This window comes from Oppia nitens, unplaced genomic scaffold (assembly GCF_028296485.1).
Source record: "Oppia nitens isolate AA-2021 unplaced genomic scaffold, nextdenovo-longstitch-racon4-pilon3 scaffold5_pilon_pilon_pilon, whole genome shotgun sequence".
Taxonomy (NCBI): domain Eukaryota; kingdom Metazoa; phylum Arthropoda; class Arachnida; order Sarcoptiformes; family Oppiidae; genus Oppia; species Oppia nitens.
The window spans coordinates 7,233,976-7,251,440 of NW_026533243.1; the positions used below are offsets into that span (position 1 = coordinate 7,233,976).

A 17,465-nucleotide genomic window follows, 5' to 3' on the forward strand; every position below is an offset into this window, starting at 1 on the left:
TACATTACATGACATCATTAATGTGATAATACAAAATTTTTGTATTCAACTAAACTATAAGTGACTTTAAATTATTAGACGAATCATTATTTAACTTTTAATATCTTGTATTACAAACTGTATATTATATGATATATATGTATATACACTGTATATATAAATATAAGTAAAACGTGTAGCAAAAGGTAAATACTTGTGTCTCTTGTGAATCATATAAAAGTCATAGATATTAGCTTTACTTTATGAACATTAGATATAAATATAGAAGTGGTATTGTGTTGTGTGTTGTGTTACACTGAACATACAGTAGTATTAAAATCATTTTGACATAAAAAGCAAATTTTGAGTTTAACATAAAATATTATTATGAAAAAATGTAAAATATATAAAAATATAAAGCATATTTGTCAAAAAATTTATATTTAATACCAAAAAAACTTGTCAAACATAAACTTATATAATACAGTATACACTACTACATACACACATTATATATCCACTGGAGAATATTCTTGTATTTAATAATGTAAAATATGTGAGAAAAATATATATTGAGAATATATGTTATTTATTAATATAAACTAGCTTTCTGTTTGTCAAACATGTAAATATACTTATTATTTAATACAAATATATCCCATATATGTTAAGGTAATGTCAAATATGTACACATAATGTCTATTATAAATATAGTACATCCTAATTATTTCTTTAATCTTTTTTCATTTATTTAATAATTCATCATTTATATACTATATATATATATATATATATATATATATATATATTGGTGTTCAATAGTTTACATAAAAATATTTAATTAATAAAAAAAATGAGAGCTGCTGTTACTCTATCTCTATCTGCAGTACTTGTTATGACATATATTAAACGCTCACAACATAAATATGATACCGAAAAACTGTTTTTCAGTAAACGACATAATCATTTAATAATTATGAATCTGTCAAATATTTTTAGGACTTCTAGATTAAGTGGCAAAACATTGAGAAATACTATGTATGAGCACAAGTAATGTGTTGGGTATGGGTTGTCAGTGTGTGACATATGACAGGCGAAAAAAAGGTTGCGATGAAAACATTATAGACTTAAAGTAAATATCGATATAAATATTAAGCACTAAAATAGGTATTAATATAGAATTATTATGTATTGAGAGTCCATTGAGAGATTCCTAACATAAAATGATTATAACTTATTTTTGTTTTTATATTCAACTAATACAGTATATTGTAAATACAATATATATAAAGCTATTGTCACAATATATTATATTATTAATATAATAAAAGGTAAAATGAGGTCAATATAAATATATGCACAAAACACATGAATGCCAAAAGCAATCATCAAACTAATTGAATAATACAGTAAATTAATGTTTTTGTTTATCAATTATTTTAATACATATTATTCATAAATATATGTTAACGTTATATATCAATATATACTGTATATGTAATACACAATAAAGTAATATTTATAGTTAAAATTTGCATACTTTCTCTATCCTGATAAACAAATATGCAAAACGTGTTAAATGAAAAAGTTATATATAATATTTCCAAAAAGCAATATAAAAATTGAAATGTGATTTATGATTTTTATGCACTAAACATGTTGATGGCCACATGTTATCATATTTTTATTTAGAAATTTAACATTATGTAATACACTGAATCTCAGTTTTAGTAATGTTAAAAAATAAATTATAAGATATTAAAAATTATTAAATTTAATTAAAATTTAGTCAATTGTGCACATTTGTAAACTAATAATTATTCATAATAAAAAATACTATTTTTTATAGTATTGTACACGTATTATATATAATAGTTATGTAAATTATAACCACAGAAAAAAATTTAGTTGATTTTTAAGACAAATTTTTGTTAAATTGTATGACAAAATTGTATGTATTTTGCATAAAACATTTACGATATAAATAATTGACAATTTATTCATCATTTCAACTGTTGTTTGTTTTCCCAAACTATTTGTTGACTTACAAAATGAAATGGCATTTCAATTAAATTGATTAACAACTACAAAGTCTACATCAATCATAACCTATAGTATAAAACATCGATTTGACAAAACAAAACAATCTATAATTCATAGTCATTGCAAAACTCATTTAAAAATAACTAACTAATAATAATAATAATACAGTATATTATATCGTAATATACTGTAGTTAACTGTAAATAATTTATATAAAAACAAAATTTGTTTTTTTCTATTTTGAAATTTTTGTTAAATTAGTCTCACTTTGTTTAACATTAAATAAAAAGATTAATTATAAAGTTTATTAATAATTTATAAGTTTTTTTTGTTTGTTCATTTCAATGAAAATACAACAAAATCTCATTGATGTTAATTTTAGTAGTAGTAGTAGGAGTAGTATTAAAGCTAATTCATGATTAGGTCGATACTAATGTTTTGCAACACTCATCAGTTAATAATCTTAAGGGAGACTATAGTAAAGTGCTTTTTATTGATACAAATTAAGACAATTTCTGTGTCAAAAATACCGAAAAGTCGCCAAAGGAATCGTTTGAATAAATGCTAATTTATTAATGTTTTTATCATTTTTGTTAAACAAAAAGTCATCCATAAAAATAATGTTTATATTATATTTATATACAGTATATGCCACTGGTTATCAGTATAGTGATTTCTGATTACTTTTGATTAAAATGCACTGTCGAAGCTTATGGTTAATTATAATATATTTCATCTAGCTCAAATACACTGTTACATATTAATTTTAATTAAGTGGTATATTTTATTTAATATTATATAAAAAAGGTTATTAAATTTGTGTATTATAATTTTTTTTGTTTTTTATCTTGGTCAGTAATTATGTTTTTAAGTAAGGGACCGTATAATAATCGTGATATCGCCTGGTATATGCTGTAAAGTATATCCTTTATATGCTGAGTAGTATTCAAAAGTATTTAAAGTTGAGAAAACAAATTGAAATATCTTTTTTGTTTCAAATTTTAAATTTCATTCACATTTTCTATTCAAATATTATCTCCACTTTAACTTAAGTGTAAACTTTTGTTTCCAAATATAAACATTGAAACGAAATAATAAAATTTTACTGTTTTAACAATACATATCATATCTCCTTATCTTCTACTGTAAATGTGTAGGCATTTTGTTTTGTACTGTATTTTCATGATTTCATGTCCACATAAATATATCACCAAATGTTTAGCCAAACTAGTTGTCAATATATCCAGTATTTAGAGCGCAATATACAGTAAAAACAAAACAGTTGTATCAGTTTAGAGACACAGCATTTCGTGTTTCAATAAAAAAGTTATTTTGCTTTTGTTTAAAAAAAATAATAAAATCTGATTTTCGTTGACAACAAAATAATATAAAATTTATTGTCAAAATGTGACAAAATTGTTTGAAATTTATGGATTTTAAAATATCTATAGATAAATAAAAAACACTTTTGCGTATATCAATGAAAAACATCTTAAATTTGAATAATTGTTTAAAATATTCATAAGATTTTGCTTAATAAATTAAAAGTAAATATTTACACAAAAATAGTAACATTTTTTCAATATATCTATGTCTATGGCAATTGATAACACAAGGAGATAATTATTATAATTAGCAACAGTCAAGTGTTTAATACTAAACAATATTTAATTATTATTTATATATTTATATTAAAATATTTATGATATAACCAGACGTGACTTTTAAAAGATTTAAAGATAATTCATTTACTAATTTTGTCTCAAATATAATCCGTTAAACTTTAGTTATTCAGTACTTTAAAAACATTAGTTTAATATTAAACATTTCATTAACAATAAACACAAATCAATCAAAATTATAATATATTAAATATATTAAACTATTGCAATACAAAAGCTACAGTTTACTATTTGATATTTATGATTGATAGTAATAAAATACAATTTATGCATATAAACAATAATGTTGAAATGATAAATACGATAATAATAATTATTATTATAATCATATATACAGTACAGTAATACATAATATAAATATATAAATGATTAAAAATTTAATTAAACTTTTAGTTAATCCTTTTTTGTATAATTGTATTATTATATCATATCTTAGCAATACTTGAGATCATAATTGAATTTATTGTTTTTGTTGATTCGGTTATTAATGTTAGCTCTTATAGATATATTTAAGTAAATGATACAAAACAAAAATAATCAAACGATTGCCAACAAAATAGACAAATAACTATAAGGTAAACAATATTACATATAAAAAGAAGAAATAAATGAATCATTTGGAGTATAGATATTGATATATTGAGACAAAGTTTTGTTTCACATTATTATTGATAGAAATATTACTAAAAGAAATGTGACTCTCTTTCTCTCTTTCAATAGTAATAGCCTTTAACCTAACTTTACCATAACTGAGCCCCAACTCAATCTTTCTCATTGAGAGCCACTTAGAGAATAAGATTATTTTCATTTAATAATCTTATCTGAATTCATGCAACGAACTCTCCCTAACATACCTTTCCTCAAAGTTTGCACTATTCAATTCATTCACTATAAATATATATTTATATATATATATATTTATATATATATATTATATACCTTCAATATATAATAAATAACTATCATCAAAGTATTATAAAGTATGGCAAAAAACTTATTCAACATAAACACAAATAAAAAAATATCAAAATATAAACCGTCTTTTTTGTCTATTTTGATGTAAAACTTTAAGCAATAAAATTGTTGGCAAATCGATAGGCATTTTATTCAACGATTCATATATTTATTGAGAGATATCTTACTAGAAACTCAAGTCTATGTATAATAAATAAAACTTCAACAATTGGTAACATTCATATATATATATATATATATATATATATATACTGTATATATATACAATGCTTATTCTCCAAAAATCCATAAAATTTTGTAATTTATATACAGAATTATATGTTTTATTTGTAAATATATTTATTATAAACAGTAGTACTGTAGATACAACAGAGTATATACTAATATAATAAAGATCTATAATATATAACTCGAGGAAAAGACAAAACCACTCTTGAAATCTACAATTTGTATTTAAAAAAATTTATTATTCAATACAATAGTAAATATATTTTATGTATATATAAAGATAACGAATGTAATGCATTGACAGTGAAAGAAACTAAACAATAGCTGTATATATATATATAAAATTAAATTATTGTATAAAATACTGTATTATAAAAGGGTTTTTCAGATTTTTTGCCGTAATTTTATTTTCCTAATCAAACGTACGTTCAATTTGTTTATTAACCAATACCTAAAATATCTCTTCAATAATAAGCCAAGTATTTGATTTCTTATTGAATTTTCACTAAATTAGTGTTCAAATCAATAATACTTACATATACTTCAATGCATTTCATATTGCATTACAAYCTAAAATACAAGACCCATACATATTATGTACAGTATTGAGGAATGCCTATAAATCCAATGTATTTATATAAAAGTAATGCTAATATTAATAAAAATAAATTGCAAATCACTTTTACAACAGCCGTGCATTGAAAGATAAATTGAGTGCAAAAATCATATTACTATGTATTGAACTTACATTAAATAAGTTGAAATTATTTTAATTTTATTTTTTATGATATCGACGGATAAATGTAAAGAATATAAATGTGAGATAAATATTAGGGGGAAAAACCTATCAAATGATATATCCTTTTGATGTATGAAAATCACATAAAAAATAATGATTAATGTTTTATATTAAATATAAAACATAATGAACATATATACAATAAAATTTTTTGCTTCAATTTATTCAAATATAAATTATTATCGGTAGTTAACGTTATATAATTTATTAGTGCAAATAATTAAATGCATTTCCCGTACACTTTGAAGCCTATACATTATAATGTGATAAAAGCGGCTAAAATTAATGCTGAATTCCTCATATATATTAAATAATTAAACATTAATAACAAAAAGTTGTGTAGAAAAATATTTAAATTTATTATTTACTAAATAACAACWCTTATGTAATTTAAAAGTTTAGATCATTTTAGTGTAAAATAAAACTTTTGTATATAATAGGTATATAAAATTATATCTATAATGAACTAAATRTGGTGCATACAGTTTCAAGTAAAATATGCAATCAATACTTATGATAATCTAAATAAAATATTTTTTAGACCAAATTTTATTAAAATATTTTATTTAGCATTTATGGTAATTTATTTTAAAGTATGCTAAATAATACAATAACAACATACAATATTTAATAACTTTTAACATTTAGACTCCAAGGTAACATTAATAAAAATTAAATATTAAACATGATGAAATTTTTATAATTAATTTTTGAAAATTAAAAATCACAATAAAAATATTTTAAAACTCTAATATCATTAAACTTGTATTACTTAATAAACATGAACATCATTTAATTACTAAATTATTAAAAATGTTTATAATTTTATAATTAATATTTAGTTTTTTTTAAATATTCCAAAGAAAATCCAAATAATAAATTATAATAAATATATATTTTCAGAGCTAAAGTAAGATTAATGCAAAAAAATGCATTTACGAGAATATTTGAATAATAAAAATATTGAATATTTATGTTCATAAAAATATTTAAGTCTATTAAAACTTTTTTTTGTAAAAATAGTGAAAAAAAAGTTTAGAAAATTATATTAAAGTAAGTTAATTTATTTTATTTAAATTTTTAATTTACAGAAAATAAATTTCCAAAATTGAACAGATTCAAACATTTCAATATAAGTGTTGAGCATAGTATTAAAAAATCATTTGTAACTTTAACATAGTTACAAATATAATATTTAATTACTATAAAATTATTTAAATATAAATACAAATACACGATACAGTTAGAGTTGGCAACAAAAAGAAGTTTCTAAAATAATATAAAAATTTCTTGAAAGTTTCTGTCTATGAGATCTCCAGGTTAATTTTGCTAATAATATTAATATTTTTATTTTTATTCAAAATAAAAAACTATTTATTTAATTAGATTAAACTATAATTATTATTTGAATTATGAATAAAATTTTACATAAAAATATAATCCCATTGGTATAGTAGAGTGGATATTATGTATTATTAATTTGTATATATCTATATATAGATATGGGGATTCTATAATATGATAATAAAGTATATATATTTCTATAGAAATTTATTTCTGAAAAATGTTTAGTGGGAAGTTATTGGGAATTTATTCAAATTTGGCAAAAATTGTCGTTTAAAAATGCAATAAAAATTGTTCACCCCCTATACCCCGAGCTTTTTCGTGTTTTTTGTCATTTTACCACCCCCTATACCCCCTGAGAAAACCTATCGCAACCCTGATATATATATATCATTGTTAATTTTTATTTTAAACAGTTATATTCACTTTCTAAACGCTATTGTTTTGCGTGTTTATAATATTTTTTATATTCAATCAGATATTTCCTATTATACAAAACAATATATTTACGAGATAATAAAGATAGCAAATATTATATTTGAAAATAAATATTAAAATATAGTATATTTAAATATAAATAAATAAAAAAATGAAAATGATTTTTTTTTGTATAAAGGATATATAGTGTCACATATAGTACAGTATATTTATAAAGTCAATAAATTTTTACTATAAAAATTAATTCATTCAGAAAATACAACAAAAAAATGTCACATATTTTTATTTCAATAAATAAAAATATAATTTGATTGAAAACTATTGATTTTTTAAAATATATTATATAATGTTGAGGTAAAAGTTTTCATTCAACATAATAAAACAACAAAAGAGATTTACTAAAATTTATAAATATATATAAATACTATTTTTCCTCAAGCATTGAATAGTAGTACTATTGTATTAAAACAGACCTTATTTTAAAGCATTTAAATACTATATATACTGTAAATATAAATATAATAACATAATAGTATAGAAACTAATACTTAAATATAAATGACAACTATTTCTTCTAAATAATCAAAAGCCAATTGTGTTCACTAGTGATTGATTGAAAATTTTTTAATTTTATATAAAATACAATATAATATCTGTATTCTGACTATAAACTGAATAAAATAAATGTAACAAATTTTATAAGAATTTTTTGATACTATTATTATATTAAAAATGTGTTTTATTAATGCGTGCAAAACGTTAAAATTTGAAATTGATATTATTAATATAATTAAATAATTTGTTTTGTGTTATTTGTGAATATATATATATATATATATATATATATATATATTAATATATATATAATTTGAAAATTATTTTTTGTTGTGTGTAAAATCAATGTGAAAAAACAAAACAATTTCTATATACATATAGAAAATTCAATGAAAATACTGTATTGATATTTATATATATAATATGTATAATATACTGTATTTGTCAACAAAAATATTTTTACATTAATTTTATTTCTATAACATTTTGTATGATGTGTTTTCTATCTATGAGTTTGGATTGAAGTCAAAAAATAAAGTTAATAAATGTTGATAAGGTTCTGGCAATTGAACTAAATAATAGTAATAAAAATACCAGCATTTAGTGCAACAAAACAAAAAAAAACTAAGAAATAAAATACACACTAAACAATTCAATGGGTTTTTCACTTTATTTAATGTAAGTGTGTGTGTGTTTGTGTGAGTGAGTGAATGTGTCATCACATCACTGCATGAAAACAGTTGTCTTTAAATTACTTATCAAAGAAAACACAATTTTCAAGACTTGAGGGATAGTATGTGTAAAAAATAGGAAAGTGAGTCAAGAGATAGTCGTGAAAATTTCATTTATAAAAACTTTAGGCTAAGTATAATACATAAGTATTGTATTGTATTTAAAAATATTTATTTAACAGTATAGAGTTGTGTGTGTAATAAAATACTGTACAATGTTAGCAATAAAAAGAGTATTAAAGATAAGCCAACCATTAGTTTACTTAAATACTATAATAATATATGAAAAATAATTTCATTTATGACTAAAACTTTTTTGTTTTGTTTTATTTGTTAATATCTTTTACACTATATTTGTTATACAGCATGTATTGATATTGACATTTTGATAATAAACCTAATTTTTCATATGTCAAACAAAATGATAAAACATTCAATTATTATTATAATTTAAAACAATGTTTTCCATTATAATAATAATAATATATAATAATAGCAATAATTTGAAAAAACTAAAGTCAATCGCCAGTAAATCTTTTATTTTAAAGTAAAATTTATTGATATAATCACTAGAATATCATAAGTTATACATATATTGGTAAACGGTTTACACATGAAGTGTTAGCAACAAAATCCTTATTATTATTACAAAAGAAACACTTGATTTATATKGCGTTTCATAATCTTTAATAACACTTAAAATTGAAAACAAAAATAGACTAATTTTTTTTAAAAAAAATAAACACAAACCGTTTTCGTTTAAGCGGTAAAAATAGTAACAAAAAAAAGTTGGTTCCGGTTTGGTTTCAGATAATAATTTCAACTTACACATCTATTACAGGTATAAACTGTTCAAAAATCTATATATTAACTGATAGACTATTATCTCAACATATGAGCTATGATTGTACTGTATATTAGGTTTTACTAAAAAAATTGTATATAAAGATGACTTACCAGTAGGTGTTACCGGAGTTATTGGATAGACTCGTCGATAGCCATCGTTATTATTATTATTGATTGGCTCTGAAAACATACAATTTTTTTGTAAAAATAGTTTTAATTTRAATAAGATTAGCAAACAAATAGTCTAATAAAAAGATGGCCATTATAATATTATTTTTAGCATATTTTATTAATTTTTAAAATAAATACTTTTTAATTCAAATTTTAAGTACATTCTGACTATTTAATTTTTGACAATAATTAAATATATTTAGTATAAATACGACTGCATTTTACACAAATTTTTATGCATTTTATTTAAATCATAATTTTCTATCTGATTCATAGATTTTAAATAAAACTAATTTTGAAACAAATATATTACTTTTAAATATATATATATACTGTATATTAAGCATTTGTCTGTTGAATGAAATGTTAAATTAATATTTGAAATTTAAGATAAATAATCTATAATAAATTTATTTATTAAAGTGAACAAATTAAATAATAAAAACATATGACAGTATTTACAGTATATTTTAAATACTATTAAATTGGGCTGACTTTACATAACATATTGTATTTTTTAAAAAAAATTGTAATGGACTTAAACTTTTTGGTCGTTTACATCAATGCATAGAATTGTTTCAATGAAATATAGTATAATGTTATATATTGTGTGTTAGACTATATTCAACTCATTTATCTCATTAACCATTCAGAGACCAACTAATGATTATTTCAACAATTGAATTGTGTATTCAATAGTAATTTTCCAATTAATGATTTTAATTAAAGTCTTCTATTTTAGCGAAACTCTCTATCGATTTGCAACTTAAAATGTACACATTTTCTAGTTTATCATAATATTATAGATTAACATATCGTATACATTATGATATCTTATTTGATTTATGTATATAAATATGTTAATAATTAATATATTATGTTTGTTTTATAGAGAAAATTAATTATTAAAAATTACAGTATACTGTAATTAAAAGTTAACAACACAATAAATATAATTATTAATTTATATATCTATTTGTATATAATATAATTTTACATAATAATATAATCATTATTTGTTATATGAAAAGCATATAAAGAATATGAATGTATTAAATTAGCAATTATCACAAGTACTGTACAAACTATCAYAAATACAGTAATTTATAWATATATATATAAAAATACAATATATTCTACAAATTTATTGTAATGTACATATTTTATACATATTTTATTCATATTTTATACATATTACGATACTAAATATTCTGTTATATTTTTACATGCATAAGAAAATTAATTCAAAAATATAAACAATTGTTAAAATCAATATACTTTATATATATATTTAAAACCATTTAATAAAATATACACAATGTGTGTGTTTTTGTGATTGAGTTAGTGAGTGAGTGTGTGTGTGTTTGTGAAACTATTATACTATTATTTAACGTCAAAACCACAGTATATTGCGAGTTCAAGCAATGTCTTACATAACATGATTGTCTGTCAGAGATAAATGAGTATTTTATTAACATAACACTGAAATATCAATTTATATTTTCAATGTATAAATTGTATAAATTTATATATTATATAATTATACTGTAAAATAAACATAAGGCAACTAAATGTACATATATTTTTTAAAAAATATATGTTGAATTAGTACAAAAAAATATTTTTTTTTTGTATAATTTGTCTCTAGAATTTAAATTGAAAGTATGTTTTTCAAAATAAATTTTATTACATTTTAAAATAAATATTCTAAGCATATTTTATTGTCGAAATTCATATAAAACTCAATATATTTATTATATGTAAATTGTAAGTGATTTGAATTTAAATATTTTTTTGTTGCAAAAATTTAATTTAAAAAAGAGTTTGCAATAACATAGATATTATGTAACTTAATATTTATTACAATATTTATATCATGTCATGAATTTTCAATGCATTTCACTCACCGATTCTTATCTTATTTTTTTATTGATATTGATATGAAATGTATTATAATTGATGCCTTCATTTCTATTATATAATATATATATAACTCTATTCTTAAATTTTGTTTCTGACTCTCAATCTATTCACTATTTGTTTGAAAATAAAATGTTTGAATCAATCAGACATATGACTGTACTTTCGACATACAAATAATATTCAATGATTATTATATATATATATATTGTATGATATGTCTGTGAAAATGGACTTAAAATTTCAATTCTTGTGATACAATTTTTGTGACAAATATTTCTTTTGTAAAGTAATACTATCAATGATTTTATTTATAAGTAATATTGAGTGCAACGATAGACACGTTCAGGAAATGACTTTTAAAAATTAAAATATATTCTTAAAAATTGCGACATTTTTTCAACAATACGAGACCCGTTTATAAATATATATATATATATATTATATGTATTATATAAATGTGAAAATAAAATAAATATTTTATATTTTGACTTTTATCATAGTTCTTAGCAGTAAATCTATGTATTGAAAATCAAAATAAAATATAACATAWATATATATAAAACAAAAATAAAATTCAGAAAATATATATTTATAAATATATATTAAATGATAACCAATGTAATACTAGTGATGTGTTACATATTTAGATTATTATTAATTTTTTAATAATTAAATATATATAATAGTATTTATTATATATATCATTAGTTTAAAAAACTAATTAAAGTTATATTTAACTAATTTATAATTAATAATTGCAATTTTCAATATAAATATTTTCCTTGAAAAGCCTGCTCATTGCACTGTTATCTATGATAGTGACAATATGTTTGTGTTGAGCACCGGGAGATCGCCATACTATTTTTTTTTGTTGAAAACCATAATGTGGCTGAAAAAATAGTTACCATTTTTACTGATATTTATATATATATATATATATATATATATAGAGAACATTAAATTAATAAAATGATAATTCATTTGAAGATTTTGATGTAAAAAATGTAATAACAGAAAAAATATTTTTCTCATTCAAGTAGTAAATAAATTGAATAATATTGAGAGGAAAAAAATATTATGTCTTAAAAYATTAGATAAAATTTTAGTTTCAGAAATATTTTTTATGATATAAATTGTTAATTTCAGTTACAGTGATATTTAAGAAGTATTAAGTTTAGATAAATTTTTATTAGATAATTGAAAGACTAATAAAATAAAAACTAAGATTTAAAACAAGACTCTCTCTCTCTCTCTCTCTCTCTCTCTCTCTCTCTCTCTCTAGTACTGGACATACATCTAATCAGTCATTGAGGACTATAATTTTCAATATCTTTCATAAATTTCAATTAGAATATTAAAATTTTTCTGTATTTTAAAATAAAAATAAATAAATTTATTATAATTAAAGATAACACGCCATCTGACAAAATACAATATTAATAATAACAATACTAAATACAATAAAAAATTGCTATTTATTTGAAGTGTAACTTAACTTTCAATATATAATATATATAAATACCGTTATGTAACTTATCATATAATAATATATTTAAGTTCTATGATATGTCTAACATCATACTGTAAGTCTCGTATAATATATTTTGCTTATAATAATAATAATATTATGTAAATGATAGATATATCTTCACTTATATATATATTTCTCATAAATTTATTTCTTTTTCATAGCACTAATGGAATTCATGTAATTTAAAAACACAACAATTTTTTATGACATATTGTGTGAATAAATGTTCAAAAAAATATTCTGTAGAGAAATAACTTAACTATTATTTTATCTAAAGTAGAGTGAAATTCATTTTTTATGTATATTTTGTATTACAACTAAATTTCGCACTCGTTTTCTTCAACATTTGAATAATATTTTTTTGTTGATACCGTAAATATATATGATATATATTTATATATTAATGTATTTAGTATAATAGACATTCAGTAAACCTCTTTAAACTACTAATGTTAGTATTTTTTCAAAAATTGAATTAATAAATTTAAATGTATTTTACAATAAAAAAAATCTGCAAAGAAAATAAAATATTTTTAACGATTTTTAAAAAACCATTTTGACTACAATTATTAAAAAATATATTTAATCAATTATTAATATATTCATTGTCACAAATGCAAACATTTAAATTGGAAAAATATATTCAAATATTTTTTTATTTTATAGCATACTAAATTTTAATTTAAAACAATTTTATAAAAAAGCTTTATTTTTTATGTTTATTATATTATTTGTTAAATATAAAAATTAAACTCAATATTATTACATGTATCTAAGTTTTGAAATTTATTTACGATTATTAGGTGTAAAATTTAATTAAATAAATATTAATATTCTATATTATGATATTTTAATCATTTAATTGAATTTAAACAAAAACTATATAATTTATATTTGTAACTAATAGTACATTATTATGCTAATAGTCAAGTACTTTAATTTTATTCTACTTATTAGTACTTATTTACTAAATTAACTTCAATATTATTTCTAAACGTACCGTAATTTTCATCAAAAACTAAGTCTAGATATTAACAATGATTTTTACTGATATATATCACTGAAAGATTGTAAGACACAAACGCATAAATTTTATGTCTCAAATCAATCCAAAAAATATAATTAATGACTCAAACCGGGAGGTCTAGTTTGCACCCCTCCCTGTTTTGTCATCAAATCAAACTCAATGCTATATCGACACTGTTTAGGTATTAAATCATTTGCAATTTGAACCCCACGTCAAAAACAGATTTTTATTTTTTTTTATTTCATAGTCCACCTCCTATTATAATAAGAGTTAACTGTTAAATATGGGTTAACTGTTATTATTAATTATATAATTATATAAATTGTATATAATTATAATTGTTAATTATTACAATTTTATTTAACAAAATATGTTTTAAAATTTAATTATTTTTTATTTAATTATTTTTATAGGATTCAAATAAAATACTAAACAACCAAATAACATAAATTTTGTTTATATATAATATTATAAAAACAGTGCTAAATATCGATTTAAAATTTTGTGCAAAAAAGTCGATCGATTGTTAAATGCAATTCCGACTCAATAGAGTGCGATATAAGGGCCACCCTTTCAAACAGTTCAATCACTTACCAGTTGAGGGTATGTCCAAACCGTTACCATTGGCACTGTTGGCAATTGTGTCGAATATGAATTTGCCTTTAAATCCCTGTCCAGGCATATGACTCCGGCTCAGGAACTCTATGTATAGTCCAGGACCGGTGGACACCAACTCAACATAACTGTTGATATTACATAACTGTCCGATCACTGGAGCACTCGTATCGTTGCCATCGTAGACAAGGATCACATCGGGACTACTGATGCAACTAAAAAAAAGACAAACATTTTTTTATTATTAGATGAAATTTAAAAAAAAATTAATTACAAATTATATCTATTGATAACTAACCTGAGATCACTTTTTTGTAGTCTAACCTGTTCCAGGATAATTTTCACTCTTTCATTATCCTGACCAAAAAAACTRTATGAGCACTGGATATTTTTCGGGTATGTCGATGGATATTGTAGACTATAGAAGCGACCCCTGGACCTGACGGTGCCATTGGTTGTGGCGGAGCTGACAAACGTGTAATCGCATTGACTGCCTTTAGTCAGCTCTCCGTCCGTATGAAACAATTCTACATAAAAACAAAATATAATACAAACAAAAAAGCCATAAATTCAATCAAAACAATGCATTTGTGTTTGGTTTACAATAATAATAAAAAGCAAAAGAGAAAAAATGTGAAAATACAGAAAACTGAGAGAAAATTAAGTTTATATTAATTTGAATGGACAGGGCTTTCGGATTTGTTTATTGACAATATATTAGGAATTTGATGGCAAATATTTGTGACAATTATTGACACAAAGGGAGAGAGAGAGAGGAAAAAGAGGAAAAAAGAGAGAAAGGTTACTCACTTTTATCTAAGAACCTATAGGTGCCCCTAAAGCCAGTGTTATTACCGTTCCTCCAATCGGAGCGAAACTCAAATATAAGGTTTGAATGTGAGCTGTAATGTGTTTGCTCGATGTCCGCTATCTTTCCGCACAATATGGAGTTCCAACTGGTCTTCTCATTAACACCCGGTTCAACCAAATGAAGGAATAGCTTAACAAAATCGCTGTATTCACAGCTAACGGTGCGATGAGAGAACAGTATGGGTGAAGGGATTGGAAGAAAAACAACAGAAAATTACATTAATTTATATGGAAATTAGGCATTATTTCAGAGAAAAAGTAGTTTTATTTTATGGATTTCTTGGTAAAGCAATAGATGGTTAGCCATCAATGAAAAGTTATGACTCACTCGACACTAGTTTTCTGGACATCAAACTCATCGAAAGTGATTTCAACGATTTGGTTCTTATGGGATACGAATGAGTATAACAAACAATTGATATTTTCTACATATCTGTTACCACGAAATGGTTGACCACAAGAAAAGACAAAAAATAAATATTATTAGACAACAATCTTTGATTAAAGTTTTATATAGTGTTTTAATAGACAGTCCTAATGATTAATGGACTACATGTGCCCTTAATATAWATATAGTGTGTGAGTGTGTGTGTATGTAATGCATGTGTTGTTACCAGAATTGTGACAACAATTTTTGGTATTAAAGTCACATAATACAGACACATGACTGAAAATATAGTGTATTTTTGACAATAATTGTTATGATTGGTTACTCACGGGACGGGCCAATTGGGTGATGTGAAGACACCAAACTCTTTACCAAAAGTGTCATCAAAGACAACACAATCGCATTGAGTGTTGACAGCCGTGACAAATGCAAACAACTGTGCAATGAATGCCCAGTAAAGCAGCAAATGGTCGCATATGACGACCAATGCGTCCATTTAGATGATGTCCACCACTATTAACACCAATCTCTGTGGTTTGTCATCGGTGTTGTTGTTGTCGTTATTTTCTTATTGTTTCTCATTTTTAGATTATTAGACTGTCATAAAAATATATGAATATATTTAGTATTATACAGTATATGATTAGTAAACATAATGAATCTATAAAACATTGTATTCAAATAAAATTTTTTGAAAAATTTGAACGAAATATCTATATATCTATTTATAGTCAAATTTATGTATAAAATAATAAAAAATAAAATTGGTTGTACAACCCCTACAGTGTTTTTTATGCAAATTGTGTTTTTTTAATAYATAAGCATAATATAAATTGATGTCATATGAATAGAAATATTTTTAAAAATATATTTTTTATTATATAACAATATTTTATATATATAATGAATACATAAGGATAAGTTTGTATATCTTATATTTATAGTTATAAACATTGTTGTACATTTTGACAATTATTTCAAAATAATAAAGACAAATAATTTATTATTTTTTATTAAAATAATTACTATTGTAAAAAGTAATACTAAACCCAATTAATGATAAATTATACACTATTATATAAAAAAAATGTACATAAAAACAATTATGAATATCTATAATAACTATTTTAATTAGTTTTTTCACTCTTTTTTTCCTTTTAAACTGTAGTTAAACACAATATATTTATTTATATAATTCATAACTCACTCACTCACTCACTCATTCCCTACTCTGTGTATAATCTAATATCAAATAAAATTGCAAAAAGTCTGATACAATTTCCTGAACAATAAAAACTGTAGCAAAAAAAAGAGTTTATA

General features: G+C 21.5%; 1 protein-coding gene across 1 annotated transcript in view; it reads right to left on the reverse strand.

Moving 5' to 3' along the window:
• LOC128961698 (bone morphogenetic protein 1-like) overlaps positions 1 to 16,107 on the reverse strand; it is a 35,957-nt gene extending 19,850 nt beyond the window's left edge. The window contains exons 1-4 of the mRNA XM_054307959.1: positions 16,091 to 16,107; positions 15,698 to 15,912; positions 15,186 to 15,414; positions 14,867 to 15,102 (exon numbers count right to left, since the gene is read on the reverse strand). Of these exons, the coding sequence (XP_054163934.1) occupies positions 14,867 to 15,102; positions 15,186 to 15,414; positions 15,698 to 15,912; positions 16,091 to 16,107 (697 nt within the window). The remainder of the gene's footprint in view (positions 1 to 14,866; positions 15,103 to 15,185; positions 15,415 to 15,697; positions 15,913 to 16,090) is intronic.
• Positions 16,108 to 17,465: the final 1,358 nt, after the last annotated feature.